General features: G+C 45.9%; 1 protein-coding gene across 1 annotated transcript in view; it reads right to left on the minus strand.

The window, feature by feature from the left end:
• CILP2 (cartilage intermediate layer protein 2) overlaps positions 1-19,963 on the minus strand; it is a 246,031-nt gene that overhangs the window by 162,339 nt on the left and 63,729 nt on the right. The window contains exons 3-4 of the mRNA XM_069649049.1: positions 17,386-17,655; positions 15,283-15,465 (exon numbers count right to left, since the gene is read on the minus strand). Coding sequence (XP_069505150.1) covers positions 15,283-15,465; positions 17,386-17,655 — 453 coding nt within the window. The remainder of the gene's footprint in view (positions 1-15,282; positions 15,466-17,385; positions 17,656-19,963) is intronic.

A 19,963-nucleotide genomic window follows, 5' to 3' on the forward strand; every position in this document is an offset into this window, starting at 1 on the left:
TCACGCCAGAATCCAGGAGAACTGCGCAGTTTGCACACACCAAAATGGTCACCTAATCTGCCACCCACCAGTGCAAAGAAAGGTGGTTCTGTTCAAAATCCGTTTTTTATGTCAAAAAGTTGCTAAAATTATGGGCACAAGACCACTCTAAAGATACAACCTTCTTGTGGGGGGATCCACATCACCACTCTACTGTAAGGATGCCATCAAAACAATGTTAAGCAAGGGTCCTATGCTATCAAGCAAAAGACCACTCTATTGAAATGCATTAATTCAAGACAGATCCCAAAAATGGGTGCAGTACCAGCTTTGTCCACAAACCGGCGCTAGCGGTCTAAACTCTGACAGGGAAACTGTATTTAGGAGTTGCAAGAGGGGCAGGGACTTCAAAGCCTGTTGGTTAATTAAAAATCTTAGCCACCTGCTGTTCCCAGAGGCCAAGAGGCTGGGAAACCTTAACACCCCAGAGGCCCACACCAGGAGGCAGGATTTCACATGGCCCTTCTGAGTGAGAGGGATGGGGTTTCCCCTTCAGCCTGGAGGAGAGAGACAATAGCCCCTTGCGGTTGAATAGGGTATGTTAATTTTGAGTGTGGACTGTAAACAGAGAGCTGCCTGTGAGCAGAGACATGTGATCCCTGACCCACCCAGCTTCAAGGGGCGGGCCAGACTTGAGTGTGGATTCCTATTGCAGCAAATCTATATTTTATAGAAACATTGATAACTCATTGTAACCAAATGACAGGAATGTACAACTTTGAGATTCTTAGTATGAAAAATGCCCTCACGATTTGAGTCCAAACTCCAATTTCTATGGTGTTCTAGGACCGAACCCCGCTATTTATCAATATTCCAGACACTGTGTTTATGCTAGAGACATGGAAATCTACTGGGATATGTGTAGAAGGGGGGTGTACATTGTGTAATTTTTGATGAAAATCCAATATTGCAAAACCAGTCAAAAAGCGCAAAATGTTGTCATTTTTGAATGCAAGTCCCCAGGAACATCAGAGTTGGAACAGAGACTACCTTATGTGACATATAATGTGTACATGTAATTTCAACAAATTGTGTATCTGGGAAATATGTATTTGGATCAGAAATAGATTTGTGTGCACATTGACAAGGGGAGTGTCTTTCTGTAAGCCATAAGGATGACACACAACCCAGCTCCCCAATCAAGGGAGAGGGGAGAACTGGGCCAATGACAAGTTGAGAGGGGCAGGCTCAGTTATGCTACGCACACACCCACTTTCTAAACACATAAAAGGAGACAGTGCAGGATGGTGGGGGCATTCAATTCCATTTCCTTGCGGAGCCCGCTGACCGACGACTTCACATCCAGAGATCCAGCACTTAGACTTCCAAGCAAGACAGAGACCAGAACTTAGAACTCTGGTTTCAGAACTTAAAGCAAAGGCCTAAACCACAAGCTGAGTTCTCTTCAGCAGGCCTCAAAACCAACCAAACTATTCAACAGCCGGGCGAGCTGTTTGAATTCTTTGAATTCTTTGCCAAGAACTTTTGCCAGAACCAGAGATCCAGACCGCTGTGCAGTGCCGCTAGCAGAGCCAGACCAGATCACTGTGAAGTGCTGTGCGCAGAACCAGTCCAAGTGGCGAGAGGACCGCAGCCAATCCTGACCCGATTCGTGACGAAGTCGCATTCCTGTCCAAAATATAGTTTGAGTACCCAGCTAGGACTGTGCCAGAACTAATCTCTTAGTTTAAAATAATCTATTCAAACTATTTTGACCTAATTAGAACTGCCTCCTAGAAATCGTGTCATTCTGTCATTCTAAAGCTTCCAAAACTGTCATCTGTCATTCTGAGCTTGACTTTTTCTTTTGAGAATCTACCTTCACGAAATCATCCGTATCTCTTGAACCGTTTGTGATAGAAGCGAAATTTAACTTTCACCTTAAAGCTGAGATTCCAACAAACCTAGAACCGACTTCCTACTCCTTATACTGTTTCTGCAATCGTGATTAAATACAAATTACTGTGATTTGCAATTTGGCCTGATTTCTTCACCTGTAAAAAGATAGCCGCTTTTGCTTGAACTGCTAAAATGTGTTTGCAACCTAATAACCATCCCTGAATCATTGTTAGGGCTAACCTGAACTGATTTAAAGTGTCTACCACTCACCCTGAACATCTTACAGGGAATTAAAATCGATTTTAGCATCATTTCACTTCATTGCCACCACATTCAAAGCATTTTGGGCCTGTGTTTTAAAATCATACCTGTTTTTCTCTAAGCTTGCTAGGGGGAACTGCATTTCGTATTGCATTTTGTTGGGATTCTTGAAGACTGTGTGCTCTTCTTCCATATCTTACATTGCAAAGGGGGGTAGGGGGGTTGAATTGCCTTATCCTTTGCTAAAATCATATCAAGTTATTTCTGTACTGCATTTCATTCCTCATTGCTTTTCCCTTGAAACCATAAAAGTATTTTCGCTGCCTTATCCATCCTATACCAACACCAAGTGTGCTAGTGTCAGATTACCCATTGTTGATCAACATTATATTCATAAGTGTGATATCAATTATTAATTTATTATAAAAGTGTGATATATATATACTGTTTAATTTTTCAAATAAAACCTTTTAATTTGCGAAACAAACCTACTTCTTGGCTCAGTGGGGTCAGGGGGATTCTAAGAGAGGGGTGTGATATAAGGGTTGTCATCCAGAGTACGTGAACTGGACATAAAAATATATCAATAAGGGTTTCCATCAGCATCCCAGACTAGGCATTTACTTAGCTGTAGTGTTGAATTGAACCAATATTCCTGCAACCCTGCAACCTCTTCAACCATTCATTAGCAGCAGGAAATTTCCCATGAGACTTGGCATACATCAAGCCACTCCTTAAAGCCCCATCGGGAAACACAGAAGACCTAACCAATTACAGACAAATTTCAAATCGTCCGTACCCGTCAAAACTCTAGAAAGCTACGTTTACGAACAAATCCTGGAGCTAGACCAGGCAAAATTTGACTTTGGACTCATTAGAGGAAAGGAAACAGCATTACTATCTATATGGAATGTTCTAAAATCACATGCAGACTTGAACATCACATCAGTACTAATACTACGGGATCTGTCAGCAGTCTTTGACACACTCCACCATGAAACAGTCATCAAAAGACTCGAAGAAATCGGAATCGGTGCCATGGCGTTACTATGGTTAAAATCCTTCTTAGCAGGAAGAACAGAAACAATATGGTAAAACCCCTTCAATTCAGCACTCCTCAAAATAACCTGTGGATTTCCACAAGGCTCATCACTCTCACCACTGCTCTTCAACATCTACATGACTCCTCTCATCAACGTCATCAAAAGACATTGGTCTGCATTACAAGCGTGGCAGTACCTCTGCCGGTGCTACCAGTGGGTTGCCGCCAGACTCGTAAAACTGTAACAGTGTCTGACTTCCCGGTGCCACCGGGAGATTACAAATCCGGCAGCCCGGCAAGTCAGGCGCCGATACAATGTAAGACCCATTCCGAGAGAGTCCCATAGGACCCTGTGGGAGTGGGGACTCGCATCCATTATCGGTCTGCCTACTGTTGCCGCTGTGCCCGGCAAGTTCAGACCTGTCGGGCACAGCGACCACGGCAGGCATAAACTTAGTTTGCCGGTCCGGAAACAAGGGTGCCATTGAGCTTACCGGCACCCTTGTTTCCGGACCGTCAAACTTATAATGAGATCCATTGTCTCATTTGCTATCACTACCCAGATGAGACACAAACCATCTACTAAATCAACACAAGTGGAGAACAAGACCAACCCTTATCAACTGCCTCACAGAAATAAACCATTGGATGAGGACCAACAGCCTTAAACTCAACCCGGACAAAGCAGAAATCATGATCACACCCAACAACCCGTCGAAAAAACAACACATTCCATGGCCTCCCAAAATGGGAAATTGACGGGAACATTCCAAAATGGTTAAAAAACCCTGGAATATTAATGGGCAATGACTTAACACTCGAACCACATGTCAAAGCAGTAGTAAAGAAGTGCTTCTTCCCCCTACACAACATCAAGTGGAGACTATCCTTCTTTACCTTCCCACATATAACACTCGCCACCATCATGTCAAAAATAGACTACGCCATTACCATCTATCATGAAATGCCAGATTACCTTACCAAAAAACTAAAGCAAATACAGAACGAAGCAGCAAGACTACTCCTCAGACTCGCTAAGATAGAACACATCACACCAGCACAGAGAACCAAACATTGGCTACCATTCAAAAACATATTTTTTTTCAAAACACTCTGCACAGCCCACAGAGCAATTTACTGCCAAGAAACAGAATTCATACAGAGAAAAATCTTCATCTACAAACAAAAAGCAACACTAAGGTTCAGCAACAATATTTGCTTTGAACCAATACAATACTCAAAGCAGAAATTTGGTGTAGCAGCATTCTCTTCCATTACTGCAAAACTTTGGAACTCACTCCTGAAAGAAACGTTGACAGAAGACCACCTACAATTCCAAAAATTGCTAAAAACATTGCTCTTTAACTCACTGAGCTAAACAGGAAACACTGTTGAAAAGAAACAGCGAGCACAATACAAAAGAAACACATAAAACAACTGAAAAGCCAATGACCCAAAATATGGATGCCCCAACGAAATAAAGCATTTTAACACAAACCACTGTAAAAGAATATGAACCCTTCCAGGCTAACATAACCACCGCACAGAAGGGCACAGACTAATATCATTAACTAACCCATTAACTATCATTAACTAACCCAACTTAAAACATTCCAATATCCTGCATACTACAAATTGCACACACTCAGCAACACCCAACACCCAACAAAACACAATACGCTACAGAAAACTAAACCAATCACACACATCATTCTGCACACACTCATACAACAAACACCACCTAACCCTTACCAATAAAAAACCAACCCAGCATAAGAGTGACCTATTTAACTGAACTGAAGCTACCAACTGCACATCAAGTTCTCTAGCGCTTTCCCTCTCTATCCCACCAACTAAGCCCTCCCACCCCTCCTTCCTTTTCAGATCCTCTAGAGCACCTGGAGACCATGACAATGACAAGAGTGAATGGTATAAATCACAATAACATAACAAAACAGTGATGGGAAGGAAATACGCTATTCCCGCACCCTCAGATGCTTTAGACTAAGGCAAAGGCCTCCACAGGGACTGTAGGAGACTGGACTCAGGGGAGGAGGAGGTTCGGGGGTGCTGTTACATGATCATAACATTGCATGCTTCATGGCTATAGGGAACACGCAAGAATAAATACCATGTGAGAATAAATGCCATCCCTCGATGTTAACAGCCATATTGTGGCACAAAACTTAAATGTACCGCAACAGTTATCAACCCAGGCATATGCTGCGAACATGAGCAAAAGAATAGGTTGTGTCTCAGACACTGATGAGAAAGGCCAGAGATGCACAGATCCATAAAACCCTTCATTGTTCCAACATGTTGCCAATGCTTGCTCCCTGGGAGTAATGTTCCCTGGAAGGCCATGGGAGGAGGGATGCGCGTCTGTGAACATCGTAATCCCATGAGAAGGAGGGCACGGCCCTCAGACCCCCACCAGTCCCAATTCCAAGTTATTGTACCCAAATGTCTTTGCCATGCAACCCCTGAATACTGATCATAAAGCTGTTAGACTCCAGATCGATCAAGAAATATCAGAAAGCAGGCATCTCCTATGGTGCAGGGAGCCTAGCTGTAGGGTCTCACCAACCAGCCATGCAGGCTTCCACTTTATGTAATGATGTCACTGATGATACTATGCAGATTTTGTCAGAACGTTCTGTGGCAGCAGAGTTTTTTGTTGGTGCTTTCCATTTTTGTGTGGAAATAAACTTGTTATGCTTGCAAGGGGTGTATTGTTTTTTTCCCCCAGCAGTTTGTATTTTTTCTGGTGTGAGCGTCTAGGGGGTTCTTTCCTACATTTGGTGACCCTGGCATGATCCCAGCGGCCACCCCTCAATGACGGAGGCTTCCAGACTGCTTCTCTAAAGGGGCCAAGCCCACCTGCAGCAACCAGTCCCAAGTGCGCAAACCGCAGAGTTGTGCAGGGGCCATTTTTGTAGAATTCCTGTCTACTCTTTGGAGCATGGTGGGGCGCCTGGGAGAGTGCATGTTGTTATTGGAACCACATGACGTAGGAGCTTGGGTGAACAGGCAGACATAAGTACACCCCTTGTGAGGATAACAACAACGGGTATGGTGTGAGTTAGTGCTGTGTGTGGCTGTGTGAAGGAGGAGTGTGGTAGAGTCACGTGGCAAGGTTTATTTTTATTGTTATTCTTTGGTAAAATAAGAGGATTTTACAGAAAAAAACAGGAGTTTAGGGAGCCTTTCAAAGTGAGGGAAGATGATGGCGGCATTTGTTTGTGACAAGGAGATAAAGGAAAAATAGGAGCTCCATATAATTAGAGGGCTCGATGGAAGTAGTGTTTTTGGTTTCTGCTTGTTATTTTAGCTTGTTGCTTGGGTGAGTTATGAATTTGTGTAAGAAGAGGAGGCCAGATGTGGGCAAATTGCTGTGATAGTGCGTAGCTTGATGGAGTGTGTGAGAAAGAAGGGGAGGAGGCAGAACACCTCACAAAGGGCTGTAGGTTGGCAGCGACTGTTTTGATAAAAGCACGCATTGCTGATATTTGTAAAAGTGGGAGTTATTTTTTGAGTGCGCAAAAAATTGCAAACATTAGAGGGGTGTAGACCCTTGGACTATATGTATAGTGCATTACCATTGTACAAGGATAAAATAGAGAAATATCACAAACAGCGGGTGGTAGAGACACCAGGGGGGGTTGCTCTGCTCCTGGCCAGAGCAGAGCGCCCGCAATACAATAGAGGGATACTAGACCACATGACAACATTTTTAGATGCTAAATATAATGGTAAACAACTGGAAAAGAGGAAAGATATATTGGATTTATGGAAGATGATAGAAGATGTGGAGGACCCTGATGGGAGTGGAACTCAGAGTTCTGGAGGGGTTGCTGCAGGGCCGGCTCCCTAGATGCAATGTCCTCGGCAGTGCAGGATAATGGGGTGGAATCCCTGCACACAGTGTTTTACCCACTCGCCACTCAGCCAGCCACAGGGTATACAAAGCCAATATACATGTACACCGCGGCGACCGCCCCACCTCCCTATATACCGACACCAAGTTCAATTCTGAAGATGCTTTGGAGGTTATGTGGGTAGGGTTGGTTTGACTGAGAGTGACTCACAAGGGAGGGGGAAAGAAGTGGAGTGTGGTGGATGAAGGGAGAGCAGGAAACATTTTGTTTCAGTCGGATAGCAACGCCATAAAAATAAAAAATGTGCACATTGAGAAGGAGGGTGGTTGTGATGGGCAAGCGAGAAGTGGGGTATATGGGATAGTGAGGTCTGACAGGGACGCAGACGGAGAGCTGGGGGAAGATGACTGGGACACAATGGATGAGAATGAGAATTTTGAAGGGGAGGCACGACAGGCACCGTAGGTCTTGTCACGGCTGAAAAGTGTGTGGGGACCTCGGTTGAGGAGTAGGTTGGGTGGCAGTAGCAAGGAAAAAAGGAAGTGATTCATGTAAAGAATGGAAGAGTATAGGTACCCAGATGCCGTTATTACATAGAGACCTGGACAGGACGCACTATTTATTTATTTAATTTATATGCATTTGTAAAGCGCTCAAGCCCAAGGGCATCAGGGCTCTGTTTCAACTGGGTACACTCATCTTATAAATATAGACATCGCTGTGTCCACTGTTTACATGTATCTTCCAGGGTTCGGAAGCAAAGGGGTGCAGACACACATACGGCCAGCCTCGGCTGGGAAATATACATACATGTCAAACGTATCCATGTACAGTGACATAACGGTAGTTAGGCGCAGCCAGTCCAATAATGTTTTGCTCTGGTGTCTGAGCTCGGGAGCATCTAGGCAAAGAGCCAAGTCTTTAGAGCCTTACGTAAGGGCTGCTATGAAGTTTCTGCTCTTAGATCAGGAGGGAGGGCGTTCCATTGGGTTGCAGCTATTGTGGGAAAGCTGGACCGTCCTCCAATTTCTCTATTCACCTTGCGTAGGGTGAGACGGTCTGCATAGGAGATTCTTACTGGTCTGGTGGATTTGGCTCTTTCGATGTTCCAGGAGAGGTATTTGGAGGCTTTGTTGGATAGGCATTTATGCATAATGGAGAGGGTTTTGAAAATGATCCTTTCCCAAATGGTCAGCCAATGGTTTTTTTTTCTGGCAGTTGAGATATTATCTCTTTTGGAGATGTTCAGGGCAGCTCGCAAAGCGTTATTTTGAATTACCTATAATCTGGTAAGGTTCTGTTTGGCGGCTCCTGCAGTAGTCCAGTCTTGCTACAATAATGGCTCTGGCGATGGTTAGGCAGCTGGTCGGAAATAGGAAGTGTCTGGCCCCATTGATACGTTTCTTTGTGTAGGCAGAGGAAGAGGCGATTGCTTTAACTTCTTTGGTGAGTGAGAGTGTGGCATCCAGGTGGACCCTAGTGTTTTTATGGAGGAGGAGATGGGGATTCAGATTCCATGTATGGTAAATTAGGAGAATTCAGCTCTGAGTTTCTTGAGCATGGCTGGGGATCCAACTAGTAACAACTCTGTTTTATCGTGATTCAGGCACAGATAGTTCGAGGCTATCCAGTTTGAGTATATTGTGGTGATGGTAATGGTTCTTTTCCATTTGTGCATTAGGCACAAATGGATAAGAAAAATCCATTGCAGTAGAAAGTCTTCGAATTTTGATAACACAAAGAAAGCAAAGAAAGTGAGATTATAAGGTCTGAGGCCGATTGAGGGAGACCCATGGTTCGAGCCAGATTGAGGGAAACCAATTGTGAACTTGTGCTCAAGGGTGTCCGAGCCCAACTGAGGGAGATCCGTGGTGAACAGGAAAAACCTGAGAACTTGTGAATGTGAAAATCCTGATGAGAAAGGAACTTTGGTACGTGTTTGTTAGGCCAGGCACTCTGCAATAAGAGACTTTTATTGGGAAAGATACTTTGGCACACAAGGCTCAGATACCTAGATTTGAACTGCATCCTCATGGCAGAGAAGCCAGAGTGTGTTCAAAGATTGGGTGTGCCACCCTGTCCCATGCTGAAAAAGTGGGGAGGGAAGCCAACTTCTCAACTATCCTGAAATATTGTTTATTGAACACTTTTCTTTTGCATGCATAGTATTCCCACACCATTTGTCTTTAGAAGTAAGGATTGGCAATAGGTTTATTGGCATAGGCCCTTTTACTTTGACAAAGACTCCACTAGGACCTCGTTATTATTATTGGATGGTCGTAGCTTGCTCTCATCCTTAGATTTATGGTTAGATAGGTGTTCAATCAACCCATTGAAGTTCAATAAACACCCTTGAACTATGGTCACTTGTGTCTGTTTTCACAGTTTGATACCATGCCTTCCTTACAGGGATCAGGCTGGGGATGATGTGTGGGGTAAAGCAGAATATCCAGGAGATGATGACGCCCACGATGGTGCACCCTTTAAAAATATCAGGGCGCAGATATGGGATGCACTGCAGCGAACGTACAGCGGCACACCAGACCTTCAGTCCATCGTGCAGTATACAATGGGGATGATGAAGACCCTGTGCAGTACATTATCAAGGTTCAGGAGATGTGGCGTTCGGAGAAGGGGGACCAGTGGGACCGATCAGTTCCTCTTTTTTATTCCCTTATTAAAAGGGGTTTACCCAAGGAGGTTATGAAGACGCTTGAAAAAATAGTGGGCATTGAAGCAAAGAGGTGGGCCCAGATTCAGACCATAGTTATACACCATTGTAAAAGGATGAAAGAGTGAGTAAAGGAAACGACCCAAAGACTGAAGTCTAAGGAAGCGAAACAAGCATAGAAAAAGCTAGCAAACATAGCAGTTGAAGGGGCAGTATCACAAACAGAGGTGGCCGAACAGACCTCAACACCCCCAGACATGAGAATAGCTGCCTTTTGGGCAGGAGGAGGACAAGGACAGTGGGGAGGCGTAACTCAGTACCCCTATCAGAAGTGGCAACAAGGAGGTCAGAATTGCGGGAGGGGTGGGTTCAGTGGAGGAAGAGAGGGACTTGGGGGGATTGGACCTCAGGGAGCAGGTATGGGTCCCTCTCAATGATGGAGCTGTGGGAAGTAGGGACATTTTGTAAGGGAGTGTAGGAGCAGACCGGTGGCGGGAGGTGTTTCATATGCCAATTACTACCCACCGTCCCAGCAACAACCTACAAATAATAAACTAAACTAGACGTCCATTACCGATGAAATACATCAAGCCTACACTCTTTTACCCCCCACGACCATCGGGGGCACAAGGACAGAACCTGCACATGACGCAACCACCAATGACCTAACACTACATCATGACTGATGTGTTGCTGAATGGTGCTGTTGTACCCTACCGAGGTGTGGGCATGATCAGAAACAATCCTTTGGAATTCCCGGACATGAACACACACCATGACTAGAACAGCCCACAGGGAACTCGTGCCCAGTCCTGTCCATGGCAGTCCACCCAGATGATGAACCCTTGGTGGGCGCTGAGATAGGCACACACAAGTCATTTTCATGGTTGACACAGCTGCCACTAAATCATGCATCAGTGAGGGAAACTTCCCACTATCAGGTGACTTCACTAGGGCTGTCGCCACGGTTACCTACACAAAGGAAGTGGATATCAAAATAGGAAGAATGCTGATAAGTCCACCTCTGTTGTATTCTAAGAGCTTTGCTATAAACTTGTTGGGGTGAGATTTGTTAAGAAATTTGTATATGAGAATAACCTTCACAGACCACGGAGTAGTGTGTGCCAGCCCAGGCATGTGTGACTTGAGAGGAATGGTCATTATTCATGCAGGGGGGCAGTGGCTTGCGGTATTCCTGTGGGCCTGGACATGTTTGCGTATGGCGTAACAGTGCTTCTTGAGCCAGTATCCCAGATTGGTAAAGCTTGCTGGCGAGTGCCATCTGATTTCATTTTCTGGCCTGTGGTAACACCTGAATTGGTGGCAGGGACAATACTATATCTGGATTTACATGGTCTGGTGGTGTCACCCACACAGATTGTTTTGATTGGGACTGGCTCAGAGGGGTGCGAGTTGCGCACAGTGTTGTGTATTCATCCTACAATGCCTCTCAAGGAAGTGACTGATTTTGAATTGTATGATGAAAGGCCAGATAATGGCTGAATTACATTAGCGATTTCTATCCTCTGTGACATTATGGTGCAGTTCCGAAAAGTGCAGTGTCCTCTGATGGCTCTCGTGGCCCCACCACCTTGCACTAAAACAGACTTAGAGCAGACCCCTCAAAGGCTTTGGATGATTCATACCCACGATGTTGGGCTCCTAAAAGGAGTGACCCAAGTACGAATAACTCTCAAGCCAGGCACAAAAGGGGGGAGCTGGAGAATGATTCAGGATTTGCGCCCCCGCAATGACATTGTACAGACAGAATTTCTGGTGGTCCAAAACCCTGCAACAATCCTTTGTAACATTCCTAAGGAAGCAACCCCCTTTACTGAGGTAGACCTCACAAATGCCTTCTTTTCTGTCCCCTTGCATCCCGACTCACACAAGATTGCCCCAAGGGTATTGTGAGTCCCCCAGACTACACTCAAGAGTTCAACTTATTTTCCCACTCCAACGGGCAACTGATGACAGCGGTCCTGACAAAAAAACTCCATGGGCCACAATTCACTGGCCTATTACAGTGGTGTGCTGGACTCGGTAATGCAGGGTCAATTTGTGTGTGAGCAGGTGCTTGCCATTGAAAAAAGTTTCACTATCATTATGGGATGCTCTGTAATTTTGTACATCGAGCATGCAGTTTTGGCAATTTTAGAGCATTCCAAATCCACTATGACCATGTAGCGAGCATCTGCATACAGGATTATCCTTTCAAGCTCAAACATTCACATTGTGCAATGCAAAACAGTAAACCCTGCTACCTTCCTAACAGAAATGTGCTCTGATGAAGATTTAGCAAACTATGACTGTGTAACTTTTGAAGGAGAGAAGAAGATGACATTCCAAAAGCACATGATAGACCGTAGATGGGGGAACGTCCTCCACGTTGGTTATTCAGCCATGATTGACAAAGACACAGGCTTGTGGCACACTTGCGCGTCAGTGGTCTGCCTGGTGGATGGGGAAAATGAAGCACTATTGCAGAAAAGGTTACCAATGCATTTTTCAGCTCAGGCAGCAGAGCTCATAGCGCATATTGGAGCATTTCAAGAGTCTCAGGGGTGCCACATGACCATTTACTCATACTCAGCATATGTCACCACCACAGTGCATGCGGCCCTCGCACGATGGAAAAGGAGGGAGTCCAGGAAAGCTGTTGGATCTTCCATTTAAGATGCCACGTTATTAGATAAACTCATTCACGCACTGACCCAGCCATCTATATTGGCAGTCGAAAATACACCACCCACATCAACAACACAGACGAGGTCTCACTCGGTTACCCTGCTGCAGATGCCGCAGCGAAAACCATGGTGTACCTTCCAGTGCCCCAAGTATCGGAGTGTACTATGTAAACACCTATTAGTGATCAGTTGCCACTATCTTACACTGACTTATCAATTGAACAGCTGATCGAGTTACAGGGCTGAGCGCCACAAGATGAGAAATATCTTCAGGTTAAAAGAGGATGTGAGCAATCCCTGACCAATTTCTTATGGAGGCAAGAGATATCTGGGAAAGCGGTCATGCCACATGAGTTATTACTGGTCGCATTCCACCAGTTCCACCATCCCTCTCACGTTTCTAAACAGCACATTGCAGCATACTTACAGCAAGACTGGTTTGTAACCAAACTACAGGAGAAATTAACTAACATGGCCATACATTGCACTACGTGTCAAAGTTGCAGTACAAGTCTTACTTTAAGAACCATCAGAGGCACTTTGCCCCACCCTATTTGTCTGTTACGCGAGCAACATATTGATTATTCGGCCATGGGGGAAAGGTGTAGTAGATCTTGTTACCTCATTGTGGTCGTGTGTCCATTCTCATCATCGGTATGATATGATATGGCATTTGTAACACGCCTATACACAAGTGTTTCAAGTGGAGGCAGGACCTTGTGCATATCCAGACACCAAGTGTGCCTCTAAATTATTAGTGCAAGAAGTTTTCCCTCAATGGGGCATATGCAAAGTATCAAGGTCAGATAACTGCATGCATTTCTCTAATGAGCTTTTTAAAGAGATTTCGGCATTACTGGGCATTAGAGGTCCACTATTTACCACCCTCAGGCCAATGGCATCATTTAACAGATCAACAGTCTTTTAAAAAGCAAGCTGTCGAAACGGTGTGCCACTTTAAAGAAGAACTGGGTGCACTGTTTGCCTCTTGCATTATTTAGTGTGCGCACCCTGCCTGCAAAGAACACCATGTATCACCCCACGAGGCACACATAATTGTCTCCTCTAAGGCAAGCATCAGACGCTCACAGGGCAGTGTCCATTTTAGGGGACGAGCTTAGCAGCAATTTGTCCTCCTTAACTAAGGCCATAAAATGTGTCTCCCAACAGATTGCACCACCCAGGACAGAGGAAGCAACCAGTGCTGCAACAGACACATCAGCAATGTGTCACAAGGCACCCCAGCCTGAGCTTAATAAAAATGATTAAACTGCTCGTCTCCTCAACACCCACCTAAATAAATCGCAGATAGAGGGTTCCTTTTACCATGCTGCTGTAGAAGCCATGTGTTTCACTTAGGCATTCTGCATTAATGTGTTATTATGGTGGGTCCTGCCCCCTCCATGTGCCACAGAGCTCCTTCAATACATGTGCCCACTTAGCTCTCCCTGGTAATAGCTTGCATTAGCTGTCACCACAAAATGTTAAATACGAGGGGAGTGCTGACCCCAATCCCATCAATCGGAGTTTCCTTCTCCCTCTTAACCCCAGTTGTTAGGTTTACTTGCCTCAACACCCCACTGTTGTCATTCACTGATTACCCCACTATATCTAAATCGCTGCCTACTCCAACCAAAGCCAGTGAATTGTGCTTGTTGCCAGGAGCCAGTGCAACAACAGCTGTCACCATGGCCCACAAGAATAGTATGAGTGAACAACTCATTGGCCCTCATTACGACCCTGGCAGATTTTTTCCGCCATCGACGGACTTTCCGGCCATGGCGTAAAGTCCGTTTACGCCATGGCGGATGGTGGACTTACCGCCCCATTCCGAGGTCGGCGGGGCGGTAAGTCCCCATTGACCCATTTATCCTTCCCCATTCCCATTTCGGCCCCATAGGGTATAATGGGAGTGGGGAAGGAGTTAATTACGCCACCGTAAATTACGGTGGCGTAATTAACACCAAGGTCCCATAGCGCCATGGATTTCTCCGCCCGCAAAAAGCGGGCGGAAAAATGACCATGGCGCTTTGGGAACTCGTAGTTGGCGGTAAGGGGTCGGCGCAGCTAACGCTGGCGTAGACCCCTTACCGCCAGGGTCCTAATGAGGCCCATTGCCTGGAGCTGTTGTCACTGTCTACCCATTCTCCCTCCATTATCTGTTTCCTGCTGCCTCTCCACCCCTCACCCTGAGCCTCAGCTTCCTGATGCTCCTCCTCACTACCCACAACCCCAAATGAAGCGGTTTCTCAGCCCAATGTATGTCTCGTGTGCAGCGGCTGTCACTGGATTAAACGAGTATATATACTCCTGGTGCTATTTTGGAAAAACATTCAGGTCATTTTGTAAATTGCATGCAGGGGCCCACAAGCATGTTGCACTTATGTGCTGTTGAGTCCCCTGCATGCAAGTTCCTTCCTCACAAATCGGAGTGCAAATGTGAAGAGTGAGTAAAGAAACGCTTGCATGAAAATCTCATGCATTTGTAAAGCTGCATGCTCTTCCAAGATGCAGAAAGACAGCAAAGGGGAGACGTACCCTCTTCTTTGCTCCCCCTTCTGTGCCCTGGAATGCCACAAATGCGGGCAGAGCATTCACAATGGAGTTGTTAGGTAATTACGTCTCTCATTCATGCCTCCATTTAATGCGCAGCCCCATCGAAGGTGATCTCCTTAGTAACAAGGAGTCAACGGAGATGTACTAAATTGCAATGATGTTGAGCACATTTCTCGAAGGAAGCATCCAAACTGCACCTTATAGCATCCCGACTGTAGTCATTATACACACAGTGCACACCTACCTTCGCTGACATGTGCATTACCTGCAAGTACCATTGTGTGCACTCTGTTGCCCCAGGTGTATTACCTGCACATGGTGCCGCTTCACATGCCCTGCGTTCTGTGGCGTGACCCTCACACCTGGGCAGGTGCGGCAGCAGGGGAGGCTGGGTGTTCAGACATTTCCGCTGCCGTATTTGTAGGCCAGTCATGCCACAGGCAGAACGGGAGCAGGAACTCCAAGTGGACCAGGGAGACCAATAGAGCTGATCTGAAAATGGCACATAGCACATCAATCGTTATAGCATGGCGCAGTTTTTCTAGGTTAGTATAGCATAATCTCTCATGTTAATTGTGTGGAGCTCATGTTACACTGAGCTGTAACGTGAATAGAAGACGTAAATGCCGTGTGTAAGGCTTACCTCCTTCCATTCATGCCACAGATCATCTTCAATCATTTGTAAAGTGGAGTGGAGGGGTGGGACAAAAACATTGCATTTCCACCACCTCCTTCCTCTCGGCCATACAAATGCTACAACATTTGCGCCAGCAGGGATTTTCATCCCGGCGTAAGTTCCAGCATAAAGCAGGCGGACCCGATAAGGATCTATTGTACCTGGTGGGCAGTGTTCACAATTGAAATTAATCCATCCCCGACAAACGAGTATGTCAAGGAGCATTTAATTGTAATTGTGAGCACCGCTTGGCATGCAAATGATGAAAATGTGGCAGTAGGGGGCCGTTTACAGTGCAATGCAAACGTAGTGGCACCCCACCATCAAATTACGAATTTGGTTACACGTGTTTTTGTTGCAGCTGTTTTCACCGCTGTTATTTTTTTATATGGAGGGATTCTCCTCCAAACCACCCCCCATCCAGCCCATCCGACCCTGCCACCCACTACACCAAATCCCTGATCCCAAACATAAAACACATATACGTAAAAACGAATAAGAAAAGAAATCTTCAAAAACAGCCACACTGAAAACATCACAGTTGAAATAGCCGCCGTAACCGACACATGTTTACAACGTGAGCCCCTGTGTATATTATCTATTACATAATTTTTTGACATAATAAAACATGCTCTATAACTTACAGACTTACTGAGAACATGTGCTGGCTTTCCGGCATTATTCCAAACAGAAGCCCTTGCCTTTTAGATAACAGGGGCTTTGTGTTATGAGGCAACCCCCTCATTGTATGACTTTTCCAACTTTTTTAAAATCATTGCATATTTATCCACTACCAAAGGTGTAATGCGCCCCTGCAATTGGGTTAATACATTGAAGCTGGTGGCAGGTGCTGAGAATAGTAAAGTTAATGGCAGTGGATGCCATGAGTGCACTAGAGGATGACGTGCTGCAAAGGGGTTTCCTTGCTGAAATGTGTGTGTTACAAAGCACCCAAATAAATAGGCTCAACTGCTCAGATTGGTGACTGGTTGGGGTTGTGATCACACTGGCAGCAGCAGTGGGATGTTAGACGTGAGGCCAGCTGTTCAGATTGGTGAATGGCTGGGGGTGTAATCACTCTGGCAGCAGAAGTGGGATATTCCTGCAATGCCAGAAGTGAGGCCAGCTGCTCAGATTGGTGACTGGTTGGGGGCGTAATCACACTGGCAGCAGCAGTGGGATGTTAGAAGTGAGGCCAGCTGTTCTGATTGGTGACTGGTTGGGGTGTAATCACACTGGCAGCAGAGGTGGGATATTCCTGCAGTGTCAGAAGTGAGGCCAGCGGCTCAGATTGGTGACCGGTTGGGGGTGTGATCACACTGGTGGCAGCAGTGGGATATTCCTGCAGTGTCAGAAGTGAGGCCAGCTGCTCAGATTGGTGACTGGTTGGGGGTGTAATCACACTGGCAGCAGAAGTGGGATATTCCTGCAATGTTAGAAGTGAGGCCAGCTGCTCAGATTGGTGACTGGTTGGGGGTGTAATCACACTGGCTGCAGAAGTGGGATATCCCCGCAATGTCAGAAGTGAGGCCAGACAGATTGCTGTTTGTATGGTATATGTTAATGTTAAAGGACATTTATACCGTGCACTAGCACCACCGGAATGGGCCCATAGTTGGGGTACTCTCACGTCTCTTGTAGCTATGCTGGGCATTTTAAGGCAGCTGGTACATATGATATAGGTCACATGGATGGTAGGATTGTGGAGGAGCTATGATAGAGTATTGAGTGCTTACCATACGGGCACTGGAACCTGACATGGTAGTTGGAGCACATCCCGTCCTCGGGCTGCTCTCTGTTGATGCACCAGAAGCCCTTTTCTGGACTGTAATGCACCACTTCCCCCGTCTCCTCTGGCAACACCCACTCAGTAGTGCGGGCCTCTATGGCTATTGGTCGGGCACACAAGCGCTCCCGGTAATAGTAGCGAATGGCGTCCAGAGTCTCATAATCACCCTCACCTCCAGGGTGGTCGACATTGAACCAGGAAGTCCACTCGGTTGCACCTGAGAAAGAGAGAAACGAGTCTTGTTAGTATCCCTGAGAGATGGACCTGCCAATATCGAAATAAAACATATTTTCAAAGATTGGTTGAGCTGAAGCCTAGTCCTTGACCTATCCATGTTCCTTGGAGTTGATGGAGGGGCCAGGGTGCAGAAGCTGGGATGAAAATGGGTTTCAGCTCTTACCAGGTTTTTGGAATGTCCTCTAAATGCTGCCTCCCTTTGGGAGAGCATGTTTCCTGTGTATCTCTTACTATTGTAACGTGCCCTGATGTTTCCATTGGTGGAATCAATATATCGGTGCACTACAAAGTTGGGATGGTGATATTGGTTTTGCGATGGGCTCTAAACAGCTATTCCACAGCTAAATATAACAGAAATAAGAATGTGCTTTGTTTTCATACGGGGCTATGCTATGATCTGGAAGGGAAGGTTGAGAGATTGCACACGTCCCTGAATTCCACAGCTACCATTTTGTGATCCTTCGTTTCATGGGTTACAAAGTAATTGGGCCTCATTACGAGTATGGAGGTAGCCATGCCGCTTTTAGCGGCATGGCTACCCCCATACCGGGTACCAAGTCCGGGTTCCAGAAATAGGGAATTACTGGGCCATTCCGACTTTGGCGGGCCCAGTAATTCCCATTCTCGGGACCCAGACCCGGTACATCCCCATTCCCATTTGAGCCCCCGTAGGGCTCAATGGGAATGGGGAGGATGCTAACAACGGGCTCGTTGCTAGCATCCTGTTCTGCTAGCGGGTCCCGCTAAGGACGCCTGGTTTTACCAGACGTCCTCAGCGGGACCCGCTGCAGACCTCGTAATGTGGCGGCCCAGAATGAACGGTGCCGGTCCCTTACTTACTGGCAATGTACATTCCGTGGCCGCCTTCCTCGTAATGAGGCCCACTGTCAAAAGGGACTTCTTTGTCTTTGCTCAATATGACCTCTGGCAGCCGCAAAATCCCATATCATTTGGTCTTCCTTAGTCATTGCCTGCTGCAGCATCTCTGATGCCACGAATGACCTTTGTCTCTCAGGCCATCGCTTATAAATTAACCTCAAGTACATAGCTACCAATATGAACTCTAGGTATAGCAGATACAGGATATTATTGACACTGGGGGACAGAAACACTGCTTGACATAGCCTCAAGCAAGTAGGTTAAATGAATTGTCCCAATGGTAACGGCCCGAGCAACAGGGCTTTATTGATATCCGACCATTCCAATCAACGAGGGAAGACCTTTATGTTTAAAATAAGGAAAGAAAAGCAGAAACATTGTAATGTTGGGACAGAAGACTTGTACCAGTCATTATTGTCCTCAGCCACTCTAGTGACTGCTGTGGAACTGCCATCATTCCAATTTTATAATGAGGTCATAATAAACAGGACTGCTGGGCAGCCCTGTCGCTAACGGTCCACCTTCCAAGCTAAGGACCTATGAGAATGCTGAGCAGTGGTCCCATTACTGGCAGGGTCGCCCTGCGGCTTATTGCACTACTGCAATTATCACCTCCAAAAACGGGACGAGGGTGCTAAATCTATGTTTAACATAAAAATGAATAACATACTTTTTGGATCCGCATAGTCGCTCTGCTCTTCAGTCTGTTTGTTGTGTTCATTAGGGTGAAATCATCTGCACAGAAAACAGACTTGGGCATAGCGGCTAGGCCTATACAAAAGCTGAGTCTCATGTGTTTTTTTATGAAACAAAGTCATTATCACCCGGGTCTAAGGATTGTGGCTGAACATTATGTTGCTTGTGTTGGCTGTGAAGGGTGGGGGAGTCATGCTGGTCATTGTTGCGTGAGTGATGGATGCACAGCTGGAAGGTTTCTTTTAATGCAGGTTTATTCGAGTGAATACAGTGCACATTATGAGTAACCTGAACATATATGTAACACCTCTGTGTGGTTACTATTATTATTTGTGACTAATTAAATATGTATTTGATGGGCGGTCTGAGTTGATCCTCTAGAAGTTAGCAATGATCACAACAATTTGGGAGCATTGTTCATTATGTAAAAAGTTATATGAAACTAGCAGAAGTACCCGTTCTCCGAATGGATTCTGTACAGACATGATAACACTGATCCTGTTGGTCGCTTTTCCGATTCGCTTATAGCTTGATGTGCTTTGTACCCTGAAGTAAACTCACTGAGAATGGGCGCGTGTGGCTGGCTGACATACTCTGGAGCAGACATGGGGGGGAGGCGAGAGTTGCTGTGCTTCTGCATGCTGAGACCTTCTGTGCTCTCTCCCTGACGTGGTGCAGTTTGTTGAGTGCATGGCAGTGAAAATATCTTGGAA

Source organism: Ambystoma mexicanum, chromosome 1p (genome assembly GCF_040938575.1).
Source record: "Ambystoma mexicanum isolate Mex_15411 chromosome 1p, UKY_AmexF1_1, whole genome shotgun sequence".
In the NCBI taxonomy this organism is placed as follows: domain Eukaryota; kingdom Metazoa; phylum Chordata; class Amphibia; order Caudata; family Ambystomatidae; genus Ambystoma; species Ambystoma mexicanum.